This window comes from Miscanthus floridulus, chromosome 9, assembly GCF_019320115.1.
Source record: "Miscanthus floridulus cultivar M001 chromosome 9, ASM1932011v1, whole genome shotgun sequence".
Lineage (NCBI taxonomy): Eukaryota > Viridiplantae > Streptophyta > Magnoliopsida > Poales > Poaceae > Miscanthus > Miscanthus floridulus.
In genome coordinates this window covers 24909121-24926160 of record NC_089588.1, presented here as the reverse complement: position 1 = coordinate 24926160, position 17040 = coordinate 24909121, and the positions used below count along the sequence as shown (strand labels likewise).

The 17040-nt window shown below is 47.3% G+C and overlaps 1 protein-coding gene and 1 long non-coding RNA gene across 11 annotated transcripts; one reads left to right on the top strand and one right to left on the bottom strand.

Annotated features, from left to right (window-relative positions):
• Positions 1 to 746: 746 nt before the first annotated feature.
• LOC136483547 (uncharacterized) lies at positions 747 to 5786 on the top strand. 10 transcript variants are annotated; one of them, XR_010765488.1, is made up of 6 exons: positions 747 to 1187; positions 1266 to 1415; positions 1521 to 1551; positions 1658 to 1713; positions 2103 to 2258; positions 3867 to 5786. It is a non-coding gene; the product is annotated as an uncharacterized lncRNA (long non-coding RNA). The 10 variants fall into 10 exon arrangements; XR_010765491.1 differs by having other exon boundaries at positions 2103 to 4726; positions 5272 to 5786; XR_010765490.1 differs by having other exon boundaries at positions 2103 to 4726; positions 5261 to 5786.
• A 7333-nt stretch (positions 5787 to 13119) lies between these two features.
• On the bottom strand, positions 13120 to 16455 carry LOC136479496 (uncharacterized). The gene is made up of 7 exons (XM_066477346.1): positions 16066 to 16455; positions 15122 to 15161; positions 14775 to 14920; positions 14143 to 14686; positions 13984 to 14047; positions 13681 to 13888; positions 13120 to 13497 (listed from the first exon to the last, which is right to left on the bottom strand). The coding sequence occupies exons 1-7, from the start codon at positions 16453 to 16455 to the stop codon at positions 13120 to 13122; spliced, it is 1770 nt and encodes a 589-aa protein (XP_066333443.1).
• Between the last annotated feature and the right edge of the window lie 585 nt (positions 16456 to 17040).

Here is a 17040-nt window from a genome sequence, read left to right as displayed (position 1 = left end):
AGATACTCTGCACGCATGGGGTGCAGGAGCAATATGTTGGGCAATCTGGAAGAACGGGAATAAAGCCTGTTTTGAGAAAAAGATGATTAAAAATCATTTTGAGATTATTTGCCATGCTAGTGCCCTTATGCAGTAATGGATAGGTTTGTATATGCAGAAATGGACAAGGAACAGCTTGTTGAGGGGGTTTCTACCATGCTTCGTGCGGCGAAGATGATAATAGCCTCACACAGCATGGTGGACAAACTGAAAGGAGGCAACTGAAGAATGGTGAGCCACTGCAACATGTCTCTTAATTAAAGGCGTTTTGATAAAGATATTTTGATAAAATTACCTTAATTTCTTTTTTCTTAAAGGCATTCTTACGAAAAGTCCTTTGAAACCACTTTTATGGAGGCAAATATAAAAACCTTTAGTTACCTGTAGCATATTGGAGGCACTTTTCAAAACGCCATTAATTACTTGTAGCATTCGAGACGTTCTTCAAAACACCTTCGTAGTCCTGAGACATATGCACAAAACACCGACCATTTGGGCCAGCACATTTTTTCCCCATCCTCTTCCACCGTTCGTTGCCCAACTGGGCCTGTGATCCAGCGCGAGGTCTGTTCATTGAGATGCTACCCGCAACCTTGGTGCTCACATTTTTTTCTAGAATTTTTTAAGAAATTTAAGGTAACGCCTTCCAATCTTTTCTTTACGCTTATGGTGTGAGCCTGAAGTGTGCGGATTGTGACGAGGAAAAAAACACTGTGCCTCGAACCTTCCGACCCCCAGGCCCCAGCTGCCCACTGCTCCACACGAAAGGAACCGAGAAAAAAAAAATCCCCACCCCAGCTCCACCGCTCGGCCGGCTCCGTACGCCGCCGCCGCTGCCGACCCCTCTCCCCGCCCCCACCGTCCTCCTGCTCCGCTTCCACTCCCCTCTCCCCGTTGTCCCATCCACGTATGGCGGCTAGACCTCCCCAATGAGCTGCGCATGTCGCGGCCGCCTGGGGCACTGCTCAGCGCCGTCCGCCCCTCATCCGCCTCCCCCTGAGGTCGCGACGCCGCCAGCGCCACCGGGCCGCCGCTCCGCCGTCGCCGCCTCGGATTCGGTGTCGAGCCAGCATAGGAACTCTGCCGTGGCCAAACCCTAGAGGCGCAGCCCTGCTGCCGGTGCGCGCGACGCCTCCGCCAACAGCAAGGTACCGGCGTCTCTCCCTTGCTCGGACCTTCGTCTCTGCGTCCTCAGGTAGCCCTCACCTCCTGTTCCTCGCCCGCAGCATCGAGGCCAATCCTCCAGGCGCATTGCTTCCTCCGTGCTCTGCCTAGGCCCACCATCAAGACACTGCCAAGCAGCAGCTGCAGGTCACCACCTTCTGCAATGTCGTGAGTCCGTGACGCCCACTAGGTGTTCGAAGAAATGCCGATGGGTATGCAAAGGTCGATTTCGTCTTCGCTCATGCTTTGCTTGACCTGGATGTGTGCTCATCTGTCTCTTCTGCTTCTTCCTTCTTCCTCTTCTTACCACTTCTCAGGATGGTGCTTTTGGGATTCCGTGCGCCTAGGGTATGCTTACTGCTAATGGCACCAGTTAATTAACTAATCCTTTTGTTCCCCTATGATGTTAGCTGCTGTTGGCCATTGCGTTTTTACATATTGCCTTTTTATGCAGCTGATATGCCCCTAAGCACGCAATAAAAAAGGCAGCTGTATCTTTTGGATGAAGAGGTATGCATTCATGTTCTAAGTTTATCTACCACAAAAGATTTAAAATCCGCTTACGTATGGTCTCATTACACAAAATGTTCATAACAGCGAGTGTGCTGATATATTAATTTGTTATTATTACATATGTTCTCATCAAGTCCAGGAAAAAAATTGCCACCAAGTCTACTATTGTATTGCTTTGGTAAATAGTCTGGGGTCACCTACATGAACCACACAGACCTCAAATGCGTGGCATAAAAAAGGATGGATGATAAAGATTTTTGTTCTTCTTCAATTAGATACCAGAAAGCTAGGTTCCTCCCCATCCGTTAACCCCTTCCTTCTAACGCAGTTTATGTTTCAATGTTCTTACCTATTACCATTCTATACTGCTGTTATGCCCCCAACAGGACCTCCTGCTGATGCACACAAGCAACGAAAGGCAGCCACAGCTTTTGGAAGAGGATGCTAGTACACAATCTCTGCTCCAGTGTACTTCCATTTTTTCTCGAAAGGGCACAGCCATCTGCCTATTCGACATCCATATGCAACTGCACTGTTACGAGGTTTACCAATTTCTGAGATAAATTTCAAATCCTAGCTTGCTCTGCTCTGCTCAATCGAATGTACTAGGGTTTATGCAAATTCTGATATAAATAAACATTGTTTCATGTAGATAATTATTTAGGAATTGTATACAAATATATACATTTGTTTTTCTTATCTGCACAAATGAATTAGACAGAATGTACCAGGGTTTATACAATTTCTGAGATATGTAAACATTTTTTCCATTGGTGTAGGAGAGTTATCTAGGGATTGTACAATAACTTGTACAGATCTGTATATACTTGTAACCAAACTTTTTCTTATCTGCACAAATGAATTAGAAATAATAACAAAGTTCAGCTAGGCGCTAGGCGGAATCTAGGCGCTAACCCATTGCCTAGCGCCTAGTCGGGAGTACTCGGTCCTAGGCGCTCCTAGGCGTTTGGCAATATAGCCATAAATTATATATATATATATATATATATATATATATATATATATATATATATATATATATATATATATATTATGTATATAACTAGTAGTTAATAAATTAGTCAATAGACAGCTAGCTGTTCATAAAAATAATAGAAAACACTAAGTTGTGACTTATCTTGATGATTTCAGCAGCCTCCCATCCATGAGCACATCATATCAGCAGCTGGTAATTACAATACAAGTGGATAGGACAGTAATACAAGTGCACAACACCAGGGGCGGATCTGCAGCCCAGGCCTCTAGGGCCCAGGCCCTAGACGTTGGGCCATCAAGACCACATACCCCATGTAATTTCAGCCCAATAATGAAGGCCCAGGCAACAGCAAACCTAACCCTCCGCCTCTGCTCCTATCCGCCTCCCTCCGTCCCTCGCACGAGCGCGCGCCCGCAGCCGCACCCGCGTCGCCGCACGAGAGGAGGCGAGGAGCCTGCCAGCCGCCTGTCGGCGCCACCTAGCCGGACAGCGCTGCGCCGCACGCCATTCCGCGGCGCACCAAGCCCTCCCGCCGCGCCGCTGCCCAGGCGCCCATCCCATCCTGGCCCCGGCATCCCGCAGGCGCAGGGTGCGGGCCACACCACCGCAGAGCGCCGCGCCGGCTGTCCCTGCCCTCCAGGCTCCAGCTCCAGCTGGCTCGAGCCCGGCACCGGCGGCCCCTGCCCTCCAACAGTCCAGCTCTAGGCCCCTTTGGCCGCCCTCCGCGCCGCCTAGCGCCGCGATGCGCGACTATGCCCCTAGTCACGGCGACGAGCTTCGCCCAGCGACTAGGCGCGTGTAGTCGCCGAGTAGTCACCGCCTAGCCGAACTTTGAATAATAAACTACGGTTTATGCAAATTCTGAGATAAATAAACATTTTTTTGCAATTGTACAGTAACTTGTATAGATCGGTACTTTTTTTTGCCAATTGTCCAAACCAAACTTTTCTTATCCGCACAAATTTAGAAGAGCATGATTTGTTTGGAGTTTCAACCTGTTTTATTGGTACAAGCTTGCTGTTGAGTCAATTGGAATCAGGGGGAGCCTTGAAGAAAGCTAAAATGAAAAAATGTAATTGCCAATAGGAGATGAGGATTCATGCTTGATTTTTCTGGAAGTGATGGTTTTACTGATATTTGACGTTGCAAACAGAAATTGCTTAAATGAGTTGTCCTGGAGGTCCTGAAAAGGATGAGTTATCCCCAGTAGCAGATACTGGCTCAGGATATTCATTAGCTTCCCACGAGGTAAAGCGATATACCAATATATTATCGATTCTGTGCCATATAGAATATATAGCTTTTGATGAGTCTGTCAAACATGTGCCTGAGCTTACGAGATCCACAAGCTTATGGATTATCTTGTGATAACCTATTCCCCTGGGTATTTAAATTGGATATTTTTTATGCTTTTGAGAAATAGCTTGGCCTCATATTGAACTATTTGAGACTTTTAAAATGCAGTGACAGTGGGTGGACAAATAGCTGAGGTGCATAATCCCCTTATAGTAGCTGAGCCGTTGCTTCTATAGTGGTCATGCTCTTGTCTTTTGTTTTCAATGATAGGATTCATGCACAGTTTTATATCTTAGATGTCTGCACGCTGGTCTTCAACAGTGATGTATGTTTCATTTCTTGGTTCCTTGTGTGATTATCTTATGAGTTCCGGAAATGCAGTTTATGTAAGCAAAATTAGCCATAGTGGTTGACTGGCAAGCTTTTATCATCACTAATTACTAATTACAAAATGCCGTAAAGGATATGCCTCTGTTTCGGAGAAAATGATAGGTAACTATTACTGTCAAAGGCTAAAGCACTTCGAATGATTATACTTACTACATGAGTGAGATTGTTAGTGGATCTATGATCTTTACCTATCTGTGCCTATTGGTTAACTTGCATTTTTTTGAGTTACCTGCTTTATTAGGTCATTACTCATTAATAAAGAACATTACAAGAAAGGATCAGTTATCTTGCTTACTGCTTTGAGCTTACTGTCGAAGATTTCACAAGGTGTGTTTGCCACTACCGGATCTGTCTTCTGGTTATTTCTGCATTCTAAAGAATTCTTCTATTCATATTTACATTATGAACTTGGTTTGCTAAGAAGGAAGTTAAAGTTTACTTCACACATATGAGATTATTTTGTTTAACATAATATTAATAATGTCTTTCCATGAGCTAATTCCTTAAGAAAAGGTCTTGCTATGAGCTAGAATTTCTGTTACAGAACCCTGACTATCGCCTTTGCTCTAATTTGAATATTAAGTACTCTGATGGAAGTGCCATAACTCATTACAGTGAATCTGATTCTATATCCAGTTAGCAGATATAAAGTCACACTTATATATGTTACACAGTGAGTCTTCTCGGTGGCTGTTTATAGTTTAAATAATGTTTCTTTTGATGCTCTGTGATGCTCAAATTTGAGCTGGAAACCATTCTTCCATATTATGTAAATAATAACTGATCTATCAGAATGACTGAGAAGATGCACACATCATTATGTACTTCCGATAGTCACTAATATTGTTGTAACTTCTAAAGCCAATTTTCAGTTTTCCTGTGCTGCATTCGGTGACTACTTATTTGATATTCAACAAGTAGTGTTCCCAGAGATTTTTAACAGATAAGGGTTATTCTTATTACATAATACATGCAACTATTACCTGAAGTCTTAGCTCTCCTGTACTAAGCACTGATACTTATTGGGACATGTTTATTTGGTTGCAAACAGGAGCAGTCGCTAAGTGAAGATAGTAGGAAGGCTAGCAATGAGGCGATATCTATTCAGTTGGATTTATACTTGCATATGTATATTGTTTTGATGTAAAGCATGTCGTGCTTTTATCTCTTAAAGGGAGTAGAAAATCTGTGTCATTTAGGAATGAGAACCTAAACAATAGTACTGAGGATCGTCACTTAGGAATGAGAACCTAAACAACTGTATTGTGGATCATCTTTACTTTTCTATCTTATGGATATTTAGATGAAAAATTATGTCTGTTCGAAAGATTTTAAAGACTGGATGTAGCAAATGTTAATGTGTGCTCTCATTGTTAATGTGCCTTGGTTTTGGAGGCATTTTATAATAAAGCCTGCATCAGTGTTTAAAGGCCTAATACAGATTGCCTGCCTCTAGAAGTATTCTAGGCAGCCAGAAAAATGACTTTATATGTTGATATTAAAAGGCATTCTACAAAAGTGCCTCAAAAGATCTTTTACTTCCATGTTATAGTCGGCGTTTTCAAAAATGCCTTGAAAGGTCTTTGAGGGCGTTTTGACCACTTTTAAAGGCATTTCTAAATGCCTTGTACAAAGAGCAATGTTGTAGTGGAGCTGCAGGAATACGAAGACAAGTCTGCCTCAAGAAGTGAAGCAAAAGTTCTGGGTGGTTAAGTGGGCAGTTAGTTATGCTAGTGTTTCGTTTACATTCTGTTTTGTAATATCTCAATAGAATCAGGTGATGTGGTTGGAACTGTCTTGGTAGGAACAATCCAGGATGGTTGCTTCATGATGGTTCGCTAGAAAGAGTTCTGAGCCAGAACTCTAGCTCCTGTTGTTTAGTGGTTTTTGCTGCACGTTTCTTTCTTGCTTCTGTCTAATCTGTGTGAACAAAACGCTTGTTCCAGTATGCTATAATGGAAGTGGGGATTCCTCGTTTGAAAAAAAAGAAAGAATAAATTTATAAAAACATGAATAAAGCAAGACAGGAAATAAAAATAACAAAAAATGAAAAAGCATGGAAATCCAGATCATTTCCATCTGTGTCTCATACTGGGTCAGGGGAAGTAAAGAAAAGTGGATGTTGGGATAGTCCACATTCATATGGGCCAAGTCCTCCTAAAAGAGGCCCAACTAGCACTATTGGAGTGGTATGTAAAACCCACTTCCACCAAGAGATCGTTTGTAAACTGCCGTTTACCTATATAATACTAAGAGCATGAGGACAAGGAGGGCTCTCTGCTTTTATAAATCGATTGATAAAGGTATCACTCTTAAGTGTCTCACCAATGCAAATGGCTATTGACAGAGGGAGGACACTCATAACTCTTAAGAATGTAACAAATTTAATACGATTTATAGAGGCAACACTCTTAAGATGTCCACCTTAATAAATAGTTGTCAAAAAAATTCAAAAATTTTTCTTATGAAGATGTGGAATGAAGATGGATTTTATCACAAAATAATAGACCTTGATGCACGCTATAAACTTTTAGTTGACAAAATTTGGTTTCAAATTGTCAAAAGTCCCAATCATTTGATGTAAATTCTCTGATTTTGTAATTTGAATTTTAGTATTTTCGAATGACCTCAGATATTGACATTTCCTATGACAAAGTTTTAGACCACCACGCGATCTACAACTTAGTAGTTTATAAGTTTTTTATTTGAACTCATTTGTACTCCCTATTCGTTTTAAGTTTTCATAAATTGAAATTAAAGTTTAGAATTTGAAGATGTCAACAGGGTCATTACCAGTCAAGAGCAACTTTAATAGCAGTCAAGAGCAACAGAGAATCGAGCAACTTTAATAGCTGTCAGGAGCTTTGCAACTAAAGGAACAACTTCTCAAAACTAAGAAACTTTAATTTAGTCGGACATGGGTCCGGAATCCTCTAGAGCAATGGATCACCCTAAATAATACTTAGTAGTGCCAAATAGAAAGGATTTAAACACAGTTTAAACGTACATATATGCATTAACGTTTGTAGGAATTCTTTGCATGTACAAGAACAACTTAAAGACATGCATGTTGGTTGGTTTGTATGAATTATTATAACTAGCCCCTCTATCCAGCTAGCAATGGGCGATTCATGGACTGCCATGCAATATATAGCTAGCAATTTCCAGCTGAACTGCCCGCGCGAACGTTTGGTTTATTTAATGGGCTGACTGCCGGCACGAGGACACGCCTGTGCTGATGCATGTGCTCCATGGACACCGCTGGAGCAGATGGGATTTGTAGTAGTGGACAGCAGATAGGCCTTGCTCAAGCAATGACGGCCTGGCCATTGTTTCACGCTGCAATCAGAAAATGCAGCACGAGAAATTGTAGCAGAACTGTGCACCTACCTCCATTGATGGCTATTAACCAATATATCCACTCTTATTATAGCTGTGGCACGCTCTATTTATTTCCATATATCTTGTAACACAGGTGTCCTCCTGTGTGACTAATTTCTAAATATTCGTAGTGAGCTTTGTGGATTCTAGTAGGTACCCACAGCCTGCACTTAACTGTCAGTCCAATAACAGTCTGCACTTAAAGTGAATGAGGAGCAACAACATGAAACACCCGAAAAAAAACACTTGCTCAACAGAATGCAAGCTAGCTACCAACACCACAGCACAAGGTAGTAAGCTCACAGTAGATGGAAGCTGGATCTTCAAATGAGTTGGGTAGATGCTTGTATATATAGTTTATTAGGAAGAGGAGATTTTTGTTATTAGGGTGGCACTTCTGGTTGGTGTGCACCATAGCCGGTGACTTGCTTCCCTCTATGATTTTGTTGGAATTGCGTTCCCGTCCACTACAGGATTCTGGTTCTTTGCCGAGTGCAGGCCGCACTCGGCAAAGCCCGCTTTACACTCGGCAAAGGCTTTGCTGAGTGCCGCACTCGGCAAAGAATTCGTCGGCAAAGCCTTTGCCGAGTGCCATATCAGCACTCGGCAAAGTTAACGTCCACCGTCATCTGCCGGTTTCTTTGCCGAGTGCTGACGTGGCAGGCACTCGGCAAAGAGTTTTTAATTTTTTTTAAAAAAATAATATTTGCCGAGTGCCGCTCTGACAGGCACTCGGCAAAGTAATTTTTTTTGGAAACAATCTTTGCCGAGTGCTGACACTTGGCAAACTTATGGTCACTTTGCCGAGTGCCGTGTCAGTACTCGGCAAAGCTGTTGTGCTGGGAAAAACTTCCCCAGCTTTGCCGAGTGTTTGCACTCGGCAAATCTGGGTAATTTTTTTTTCAGTTTTTTTTCACATTCCATCCATACAATATCACATATATTCAACACAAATCCATGCAATATCACATATATCACATATATATCACATTCCATCCATACAATTCAACACAAATCCATCCACAAGTTCATCCGTAACAAATCCATCCATCCATCACAAGTACATCCATACAAATCCATCACTAGTCCAACATAAGTCCAACATAACCCTCACAGAAGCCAATCCATCACTAGTCCAACATAACCATCACAAGTCCAAAAGCGAAATGAGAGGTACCTACTGCGTCCCTTGGTCCCCATGGCCCCCAGAGTGTGAAGAGCTCCCAGATGGCCACGAAGGCCACCCTTGCTGCGGAGGGCCACCCTAGGAACGTCCACCCGGGCGGTGGAAGATGGCCGCCTGTCCACCCGGAGTACTCGTGCTGCGTAGACGGAGGAACGCCACCTGGCCACGTGTACTGTGGAGTCGGGCCAACCGTGCCAACAGGCCAACCGTGCTGTGGAGAAGGGCTACCTAGAGGAGTCGGGTTCGAACCCGCCGACTGTGCCTAGCACAAAGGAGAAGCGATCTCATTAGTACCTGCAGGATGGCCGCACAAGCTAAAGCAATAAACAACCATATATACTCACCAGAGTCCCTATAGGACTAGGAGGAGGGGGTGGAGCGAACAGCGAGGGAGGCAACAGGAGGCAGGACCAAACCCGGGATCTGAAGGCCCTGAAAGTAGGTCGCCACGTCCTGCAGCTGACGCGCCGAGTGTTGCTGGACAGCCTCCAGCTGACGCGCCGACTGCTGCTGGACAGCCTCCAGCTACTGCTGATGGGCCTCCGCCTGGGCCATCTGCTGGGCCTGCAATGCCAGTTGGGCCTAACATATTACACCCGCAAGGTTTAAACAATGCAAAGGCTAGGTACATGTGTAAAACCAGTGAACGATGAATAAAACTGTACTTACCTGAAATGCCGCCATCATCTGCATGGAGCTCGGCTGCCGAGGTGCTATGGGGATGTCGGAGGAGCTCGTGTTGGTTTGTCGAATCTGGCTCAGTCTAGGAACAGAGGACGACTCGATTGCGCTGTTGGCCATCCAGTACCGGCTGTGTTGCTTCCCTCCTCCCAACCTCATCACGAGGTCCATATCCAGGGGCTGGGTGGCTGGATCGAAGTCCTCCCCATGGCGCGTGCGAGCCACCGAGGTGTACTTGGCAAGCTTGGGGTAGACGCTCGTGTTGGTGTACGCGTCAGCCCCATCCTCCGGGTTGTAGACGTTGTCCGCCGCTGTCGCTGGGCCCTTGTGAGCCAGGGCGTACCCCATGAACTCGTTGATTTCCTGGCCACCATGCGACTGGGACTGCGAGGAAAACACAAAGATGATTACAAGTAATGACAATTGAGCGCTAGAATAAATAAATAAATAGATCAACAAAAGCGTACCCATCTTTCCATGTAGACTGGGAGGGGCCGGTTCCCTTGGTGGTATGACGGCGCTTGCATCTCCAGGCGGCACCTCTGACGGCTTCTGCGCTAAGTGTACGTGTCCTCCAAGACCCACTTGTTCACGATGTCCACCCAACAGTCTTTGTACTTGGCGCACCAAGCAGGGACACATCTGCATGACATCAAGTATTTGACATGTCAGAAGATGAATTGAAGCCTACTTATTTTTCATGGAACGAATCAGAATGAATGTTTTCTACTTACCTGGAGGTACTGCTCCCTGGTGAGGTCAGTCTCCCTCTGGAGCATCATCTGCCTGGCTTCCCTCTTCCTCACCACCCGGCCAAGCACATCGGCGTTGTAGGTGATGATGCATTGGATACGCCCCTCATGGTACAGGTCCTTGAGTCGCTCTCTGCAGACCTTGTCCTGCACTCACGCCGCCTCGGCCTGTTTCCCATCCTCGCACGTGAAGTAATCCTGCATACAGACATCATGTATCATTTCATTATTTCAAGAACGTCCAACAAATGCGTAGTACTGAGCAATGCGGTGTGATGCAGACTCACCTAGAACTCCCTCTTGATCCTCGTTGCAAGGGTGCTGTGGTCGGGGTCCACGACGCTGGCGAAGTGCTCCCACGACCAGGGCGGCCCTGTCACCCTAGCGTGGGTGACCCTGCCAGGGTAGTGCTTCCGAAGCAGGAGGCTCTGAATGCCATTGACATGGCGTGCATTGCCCCCTCCGCTCACAATCGTCTAGTTACTGCACCAGTCATTAAGAAGAATTGTTAGTCTGAAGTACGATTTTCAACATGTCATATGAACAAGTAGTGAAAACATCAATGGTTACTTACTTGTCACCGCAGGGTCGAATCACCGAGCGGCGGGAAGGCGTGAGCGGTGCTGAAGGGAGGGACGAGGGCCCACGCGAGTAGACCTTGCTTGAACCTGAGGAAGGCGTCTCCCCTGGTGTTGCCTCGCCCCCGTGGTCCGAGTCCGACGAGGAAGAGGAACTGCCGGTTGTCGTCGTCGTCACCCCCTGTTGGGGTGTCGGGTCAGGAGGCAACTCCAGCCTCCTCGTCGCCGAGCGACGTCCGTGGGGCCTACTCTCCCTGCTCGTCGATGGCTCCACCGACGGCGGCTCCTCATCGGCGGTGGGTGAGCGGTCCCTCTGGTAGACCGAGGTGATCCCCTGTCGTTGCTGCCGCCTTCTGCCCAGCATTTTTTCGAGTGCCTACAATGACAAAGATTAAACCCTTGTTCACAAATAAACGAGAAGTACTTGTAAAGAGATGCAAAATGAATGAAACATAATTGCAAGGTAATAATAATAACAATATATTATTACATGAATTAGAAATTATCTCCACGAACGGTAGTGACTGGCATGTCGTCATCATCATCACTATCACTATCACTATTGTCGTCATTACTATCAATATTGTTGAGCTCGTATAAGTCCTCATCATATCCACGAACGGCATCATCTCCATCGTCCTCTCATCTACATCGTCCTCATCATCTACATCGTCCTCAACAACTCCATCGCGCTCCATCCTCCATCGCTCAAGCATTCTTAAGTCCTTAGCATTCTACACCTCATCACCCTCGTCCTCATCGATGTCGTTGTCTACTTCCATGCCCATCAACGAAGTTATGTCTATCTCCAAACTCCCTTCTAGCCCCTTAGGTTGATAGAACTCTCCGCTATCTGTCTTTGGATCAAAGTTGTAATCATCATCGTTTGGGACAGGCGCTTTACCGCGCGACGATACCAAGTGCACAAGGTACCAACCCGTAAGCTTCTCGTCTTTTTGGCATGCCCATGGGAGATAATAAACTTGCCTGGCCTGTTGAGCCACAATATAGACATCGTCTCCTTTATAGATGGAATCCTGTTGAATTTCGACTTGCCCAATCTCAGGGGCTCTTCTCGTGACTTCAGGATCGAACCAATGGCATTTGAAAACCACTAGATTAAGAGCTTTGGGACCCTCAAAGTTGAGCTCGTATATTTCTTTGACTATGCCGTAATAGTCGCGCTCATCGGTGTTGGGCGTACGAACTCCAGTGCACGTGGTGCTTCGGTTGGGCCGACTCTCCTCGTAGCTTCTCGTGCGAAAGCGATAGCCATTCGCATCATAAACAGTGAATGACTTGACCCTATGGGAGAAGCCCCTGCCAACCTGTTTCAATTCATCACTCATTTTCGCATCCATGCAGGCCTGCAAGGTGAGGCCAGGTAGATCGTTACATTACTCGCTCCTAGGAGCAAAGTGGAATCTCAAAGTTGGAACGAGGTAAGTTGGATGGTACCTTCGTACAGAACCAGGAAATAAAATCGAGCACACCATATTTGAGAAGATGGTCTTCTTCTTGAGGGGAAGGAGCCCTATTCCCTCTCCAGTATTCATTAATAAATTCCCTAAAAAAACAAGAGACAAGGGGGTCGGATCGATAGGTGGAGGATAGTGACGGCGTATGTAACAAGCTCATTGAGAACTTACCTCTAATAAGGATTCACTTCTTCAAGGTTCAACAACACGTAGAGGAAGATAGTGCGCCACTCATAATCTCGCAAGTTCTTGAGGGTACCTGCGCTTCCTCTTCTGAGTTGCCCTGTGAAAAGGCTGAGGTTCGATGAACTCTCGATGGCGTTGTGACGAGGGGGTGGATTGTGCACGCTGGGAAGGGTCTCATTATAGTACGCCGTTGTGAAGTTCGACACCTCCTCCAGAATGAATGCCTCTGCCACGGAAGCCTCAATTTTGGCTTTATTTCTACACTTTTTCCGAAGAACCTTTAGACACCTCTCGATTGGATAGCACCAACGGGCCTGCACAGGCCCCCCAAATGTGCCTCATGCGGTAGGTGCAAAATTAGATGTTGCATCGGCAGCAAGAAGCCGGGCGGAAAGATCATCTCCATCTTGCAGAGCAACAAAGGTGCAAGACGCTCCAGTTCAGCAATCGCGACCCGAGATAACTCCTTGGCACAAAGCTAGTGGAAGAAATAGCTCAACTCTGCCAGTATGCGCCACACTGGCTCGGGGAGGTATCCTTGGGTCATCGCAGGAAGGAGCCGCTGAATCCATATGTGGAAGTCATGACTCTTCATCCCGTTGACTTTCATAGCCTTGAAGTTCACTCCCCTACTCAGATTCGCCGCATACCCATCAGGGAACATTAACGTCTTGATCCACTGCAGTACTTCCTTCCTATTGCCCCTTTTCAAGATGTAATCGTCCGAGTCCCTTTTCCATCTCTTGCCGGGCGCAGGGGTCTTCATCACTAGCTTTGGTCTATCGCACATCTTTTCCACGTCCAGTCTAGCCTTAACGTTGTCCTTTGACTTTTCCTTTATGTCCATGAGTGTTGCCTAGAGTGCCTCAGCGACATTCTTTTCTGTGTGCATTACATCGATGTTGTGTGGAAGAAGAAGGTCCTTGAAGTAGGGGAGCCTAGTCAAGCCCGATATATGAGTCCACATGTGTTCGGTACCATATCCAATAAAACCACCCTTGACTTCATCAATTTGGAGAGCCTCTATCTCGGCAAGGACCTTGGCACCGCCCATAATCTGAGGAATGGGGTCGGTGACTTCAACACCTTTCGTGAAGTGCTTGATGTCTCTTCTGAATTCATGGTTGTCAGGCAGGAATTGACGATGTTTGTCGAACGAAGAATACTTGCCACCCTTGTTCAGCCAGGTGAACATCACAGCTGCCTTGCATGTTGGGCAAGGGAACTTCCCGTGAACACACCATGCGCTGAATATGCCATACGCCAGTAATTCATGCATTGAATACTGGTACCACACATGCATTGTGAAGTTCTTCTTTGTAGCTCGGTCGTACGTCAGTACCCCTTTTCCCAAGCATCTTGCAATTCATCCAACACTGGCTGCATGAACACACCCATATTGTTGCCTGGGTGTCCAGGTATTATCAGCGACAAGAACACGTTCCTGGGTTCAAAAATGACGCCGGGGGAAGATTGAGGGGGATCACGAAAATGGGCCAACAAGTGTACGGGGCCGCCATCATTCCAAACGGGTTGAACCCATCTGTTGCCAGCGCTACACATACATTCCGAGCCTCCATAGCTTTGCCAGGATGCATGTCATCGAAGTGCTTCCATGCGTCACCATCCGATGGGTGTATCATCTTGTCAGGACTGTATCTTTTGCCATTCTTGTGCCATGTCATTTGTTTCGCGGACTCCTCTGTCATGTACAGCCGTTGGATCCTCGGTAGGAAAGGAAGGTACCATAGGACCTTCTTGGGGATCTTAGACTGTTTCTTCTTGCCATCACTACCGTCTACCTCCACAAACCTAGAGGCGTTGCACTTTGGACAGTGCGTTGCTTTCTCATGGTCTCCCCTAAATAGGACGCACCCATTCAGACAAGCATGGATCGGCTCATACGACATCTTAAGTGCACGAAGGAGTCTCTGTGACTCGTACGTGTTCTTCGGCAAGATGTGACCCTCCAGAAGCAGTTTGCCCAAAACTGTCAACATGGCATCGAAGCCGTCTCGACTCAGGCTCAATTGCGACTTCCAACGCTATTAGGCGTGAAATGGCATCCAGTTGCGAAACCACTGTCTTCTCGTGAAGGGGCTTCTGTGCCGAATCCAGCATGGCTAAGAACACCTGTGCGGTTTCCTCTAGATCCTCCTCCTCCTCCAATCCTTCAATGAACCATGCATCGTGAAAGTCTGCCATCATGTCTGCCATCCCGGCATCTCCATCATACTCCTCGAGGTGTGGTCTCACCACCTCCTCTCTAATACGATCGCCTTCACCATGGTAGATCCAGCGGGTATAGTTTGCAACGAATCCGTGCTTGTAAAGATCTCTCACCACCTGACTCTTTCGTTTTCTTTTTGTGTTCTTACATTTGCTGTAGGGACATGGCATCCGACTCGACCCTTTAGCAGCCCTGCCAAATGCATGCTCTAGTAAATGACCGGTCCCCCTAACCCATTCATGGCTCTTACTTGCGTAGCCCGTGTACATCCACTCATGGTTATCCATCCTCTGTCATACACATATGTAAGCGAGTAATAAAACCAGCAATTGCATCTACACGGTGTTCCTACCATCTAATAGGTGAAGGATAGGTCCTAATCCCACCCGAGGATGCGTAGATAAGGTTAGCTTCCATGCTCCGCTCCTATCCGAGACAGGAATTTCGGCAGCACCTCCCCGCTGTTCTCCCGATACACGTCCTACAAAGGAGAGTGTGTATCCGGAGAACAATGGGGAGATGCTGCCGAAACTCTGACTCAGACGGGAGCAGAACATGGAAGCTAACCCATCTACGCATCCACGGGCTGTCCAAAAAATGTGGACAATCCGAAAGAGATACGGTGGGAACCGTATCTCTTTCGGACGGGAGACGCCTAACTGGGTGACGAGATCTACGACCAAGGTACGGGTACAAGGGTTATACCTAGGGTGGCGGTGCTGTGGTGAGGCGACGCTATGCAGGCAGACCGGCACAGCGCGGGGCTACTCCGGATCCGCTCTTCTTTGCAAAACAAGAAAATACTGTCATTTCCAAAAAAAATTCGGCAGAACCTCCCCTGCACGGTGAGGTTCCCAAAACCTGCAAAAAAGCATCGGCACGATGGCCGGCAACCACACAAACATCCACAAGTACACATTTAACACCACAAGCATACATCACAACCATATACTTTAATTATGAAGCCATAAAACCTCCTCCACCTCCAACTCTACATCCACCTCCATCACCACTACCACCACAACCCCACCACCACTTCCACCTCCACAAACACCTCCATTTACTCCACCACAACCACACCACCACCTCCACCACCATCACCACCACAACACAACACAACACAACACATGGCTACACTACTACGAGAAAGGAAAAAGGAGAAAAGAGAGTGTACCTAGGACGGCGTGGACGGACTGGTGGGCCGCCGAGCGAGGTGTGGTCGACGACGTGCGAGGATGGCTGGGCGTCGGGGATGGGTTGGTTGGTGGTGCTTCCTCCTCCTCCTCCTCCTCCTCTCCTTCTCCTTCTCCTTCTCCTTCTTCCCCCTCTTCCTTCCTCCTTCCTCTCCTTCCTTCTCTTCTCCGACCGGCCGGGGCAAGGGGCCGGGGACGGGGACAGCGGCAAGGGGCCGGGAGCAGTGACATGGCGGGGTCGGACCGGGGTGGCGACGCGACGGCGCGGCGGCGCCGGGACGGGGACGAGGCAGCGCGGCGGGGCATGGCCGGGGCCGGGGCCGGGGACGGGGCCGGCCGGCTCGGCGGGGCACGACCGGGGCGCGGTGTGGCGGCGGCGCGGCGGGGCCATACCGGGGCGGCATCGGGACTGGGCCGGGGCGAGGCGGCGCGGCGGCGGGCGCGGGCGTAAGCCGAGGCGGCGCGTGCGGCGGCGGCGGCGGCGCTGCGCGGTGGCGTGCGGCGGCGGCGGGCGCGGGCGTGCTCGCGTGTGTGTGTGGTGTGTGGCCGTGCGCAGACAGTTTTGTGGTGGCCGCGCGCTTTGCCGAGTGCCAGCACTCAGCAAAGAGCTGCCACGTGGCCTGCTCAGGGGCCACCAGGCCGGCTCGCCTTTGCCAAGTGCCACGTGGTTGGCACTCGGCAAATGACCTCTTTGCCGAGTGCCAGCTCTAGCACTCGGCAAAAAAAATTATATTTTTATTTTGGCCGCCAGTTTTGTTGTGAAGCATTCCTACAGTACCATGATCAACATGTTCAAATTTGGCACATTTTTAGTACATTTTGCTATATTTTTTCACTTTATTTCGATTTGTTGAATTTTTCCGGAAAATGTAGGTTTGAACTGCGGGTGCATCGAATATTCGATTTGAATGATTCAAAAAATGATATTCTTGTTTTTGAGTGTAAAGTTAGGCCAAATCCATGAACTGACCCAAAA

Excerpts from the sequence above, each read along its gene's own strand:
- LOC136479496 (XM_066477346.1), bottom strand. The coding sequence starts at position 16,455 with ATGGCCCCGCCGCGCCGCCGCCACACCGCGCCCCGGTCGTGCCCCGCC. Across the intron at positions 14,921-15,121 it reads GATGTACACGGGCTACGCAA|GCGATCGTATTAGAGAGGAG; the intron begins GTAAGAGCCATG and ends ACCATGGTGAAG. Across the intron at positions 14,048-14,142 it reads GATGGCGGCCCCGTACACTT|GCAACAATATGGGTGTGTTC; the intron begins GTTGGCCCATTT and ends CTGGACACCCAG.